Here is a 2,959-nt window from a genome sequence, read left to right on the forward strand (position 1 = left end):
GTGCCCTCGGGCCCCAGCCTCAGCAGCTCAGCCCCACCTTTCAGTTCCGAGGTTTGGAGCAAAAGCCTGCAGCCAACTGAGGGAAGGGTGGTGAGACCCAGGACAAAGGCCAGGGCCGCCGTGGCAGGGAGTGCTCATGCGTCTGTGCTTCGGTCTGGGGTGTGTGGGTGTGTGTGCAGTGTGTGCGTGCTTGTACTGCCTCTCGGGTCCGTTCAGGGGCCTGTGTGTGCAACTTTGTGACCTGCCAGAGGTGACACACAGCGTGTGGAGCCCTGGGCATCACCGGGCAGACCAGACACTGCCCTTAGCCCTGAAGCCCTGCGACGCTGAGCGCCAACTGTTTCTTTGCTGGGGGAGTCCGGGCGGGGGGCGGGGGGCGGGATCCACAGGGCCGGAGGGGCGGGGTGGAGGCAGCAGGGCCGGGCGGGGGGGGGGGGGGGGGCCCGCGGGGGCGGGGCCGGGGTGGAGGCAGCCGGGGCGGGGCGGGGCGGGGGTTGGGGGGCATGGTGGAGGCCACCAGGGCGGGCTGGGGGGCTGCGGGGGCGGGAGGGAGGCAGGCAGGTTGGGGGGTTGGGGAGACGGGGGGGGGGTGGGGGACGGAGGCGGCGGGGAGCGGCGTGGAGGCTGGCTACCGGCCCGGCGGGGGAGCCGTGCGCTATGAACGTGGGTAACAGCTGGGCAGTGCCCGCTGAGTGCCCACCCAGGTTGAAGTCCCGGTTTAGGGCAAGTATGTGTGTCTGTGCGCCTTTATGTTTGCATGTGTGGGTCTTTCCAGGATGTCTGGGTGTTTCACTGTGTGTCCCCTGTGCGTTTGGTGTGTATGGGGGTGTGTGTTTGTGTGCACATGGTTAGTCCAGCGTACCCGGTGTCGGGGTCCCCTGCCAGTGCCCCTCCATCAGAGCAGGCTGCACGGAGTCCAGAAACTTCCAGGCTGTCCTTCCGGTTTGCCTCTGCTGTGGAAGGATATCGGCTAAGCTCCTGCCCCCCAGGCCTGTTTCCCCACCCACGAACGAGGCTCGGCCCAGGTGAGGCCAGGGCCGGCCCCAGGGTCCTGTGCAGCCTCGCCCGGAAGCTGCCTGGCTGTGGGAGGGCCCACTGGACTTGAGCATCTCCTTTCTGGGCCTCAGTTTCCTCAGCTTGGAAGTGGAGCCTGCTGGGAGGATGATCTGAGCGTCTGTGTGCAGACCTGGGGAGGCAGGCCAGGCAGCCTGTGGGCGCATGGTCAGTGGGTGGCAGTGACCTCCAGCGTCCTGGGCCTGCGACTTGCCCTCTGACTGAGATGGATCTTGTTGGCACCAACATCTTCTGCAGGGGCAGCTGTTTCCCCAGGGAGCTGTTCATCTTCGTGACCTCCCATGGCTGCAGGGACTACAGGTTGGCCTGCGTCAGCCAAGAAAACCTACAGTGGGCACTTGGCGTCTGAGGTGGCCCAGAGCCACCAGGCATGTGAAGTACGTCTCCTTCAACTGGAACTTCCTGTTTGCCAGGCTCTGCTGCAAATGCTTTGCAAACCTCAATCCGTATGTCAACTCACAATCGTGCTGTGAGGTAGGTATTGTTCTGCACACTTTGTAGATGAGGACTCTGAGGCACAGAGAGGTTAACTGCTTTCCCCAGCTCACACAGCTAGGAAGTGGCGGAGCTGGGCTATGGGCCAGCAGCTGGCTTCCGAGCCACATCTCAGCCACCACAGCTAAGGACTCTGGCCCAGGGTACCCTCAGTCCCCAAGTTTTAGCCTCCCCTTGTGTTAACCCAAGGGTCAGACACTCTGTGCCACGTGTATCTGCCGCATTGGACCACACAGGACAGCTTCTGTGGCCTGGTGACAGAATGGGAGTGCGAGACGAAGACGGGTGTTCAGCCCGGCCTGTGCAGGTGTGCTGCATGGAGACCACCGCCTCTGGAGGATCGGCTCAGGGAAGCATCAGCTCGCCCTCTGCGGGCTCCGCTCCTGGGCGGAGGTATAGGGGGGCAGGGTCAGGTCAGAGGGAGCTGCAGGAGGCTGTGGGCGGAGAGGACAGCTGGGCACTGGGGTCTGGGCCGAGGCAGAGCCTGGGAGGCCAGCCTGCCCTCCAGAGGCCTCGCCTGAGCAGCTGCTCAGCGTTCAGATGTGGCCCCCAGGCTCCGGGGAGCAGACACCTCCCCAAGGAAGGCAGGTCCAGGCCCCATGGGATCACACTGCACTTCCTTGAGGGGTGACCACTGCCTCCATTTCCACTCTAGCACGGCACGCAGTGGCCCGTGAGTGGCGTGGCTCTGCATCCCGGCCTCACCTCTGGGTCCAGAGCACCCGTTGCTGGGGCAGGATGGAGCAAGGAGTGACCACCAGGAGGGCAACTGCAGGGGCAGAGGACGCCAAACAGCGTTCCAGAAGAGGCGGGCGCTGCCCCACCCTCACCCCCCGTGCCACAGGACCCACTTGGCTCTGTGCCCTGGGCATCGAAGGACGGTCCCTTTCCCCCATCTGGTAAGGGTGGTCTCCTTTGCATTTCCCGGGACTACTGATCTTGGGCACTGCTGTTTGGCCACATGGCTTTCTGGTTGTGTGACGCGCCCTTCAAGGCTCCACCCAGCCCCTGTGTCCACCCGTAGTGGCTCTTCTGGGGGCGAGCCTTCTGTCACCTGCTCACTGTCTCTTTTTTTTTTAAACTTTTTATTAAGATTATGATAGTTTACAACCTTGTGAAACTTCAGTTGTACATTATTGTCAGTCATGTTGTAGGTGCACCCCTTCACCCTTTGCGCCCACCCGCAGCCCCCCTTTCCCCTGGTAAGCACTAGTCTGTCCTCTTTGTCTACATGTTTATCTTCCACCTATGAGTGGAGTCATACAGAGGTCGTCTTTCTCTATCTGGCTTATTTTACTTGACATAATACTGTCAAAGTCCATCTATGTTGTTGTGAATGGGACGATTTTATCCTTTTTTTATGGCTGAGTAGTATTCCATTGTATATATA

General features: G+C 61.5%; 1 protein-coding gene across 1 annotated transcript; it reads left to right on the forward strand.

The window, feature by feature from the left end:
• Window positions 1-657: 657 nt before the first annotated feature.
• On the forward strand, window positions 658-2,679 carry LOC138918162 (uncharacterized). Its single transcript, XM_070238358.1, has 4 exons — window positions 658-727; window positions 1,280-1,548; window positions 1,806-1,962; window positions 2,225-2,679. Exons 1-4 carry the CDS (start codon window positions 658-660, stop codon window positions 2,470-2,472), a joined length of 744 nt encoding a protein of 247 aa, XP_070094459.1. The 3' UTR covers window positions 2,473-2,679.
• The last annotated feature ends 280 nt before the right edge of the window (window positions 2,680-2,959 follow it).

Source organism: Equus caballus, chromosome 16 (genome assembly GCF_041296265.1).
Source record: "Equus caballus isolate H_3958 breed thoroughbred chromosome 16, TB-T2T, whole genome shotgun sequence".
NCBI classification, from domain to species: Eukaryota; Metazoa; Chordata; class Mammalia; order Perissodactyla; family Equidae; genus Equus; species Equus caballus.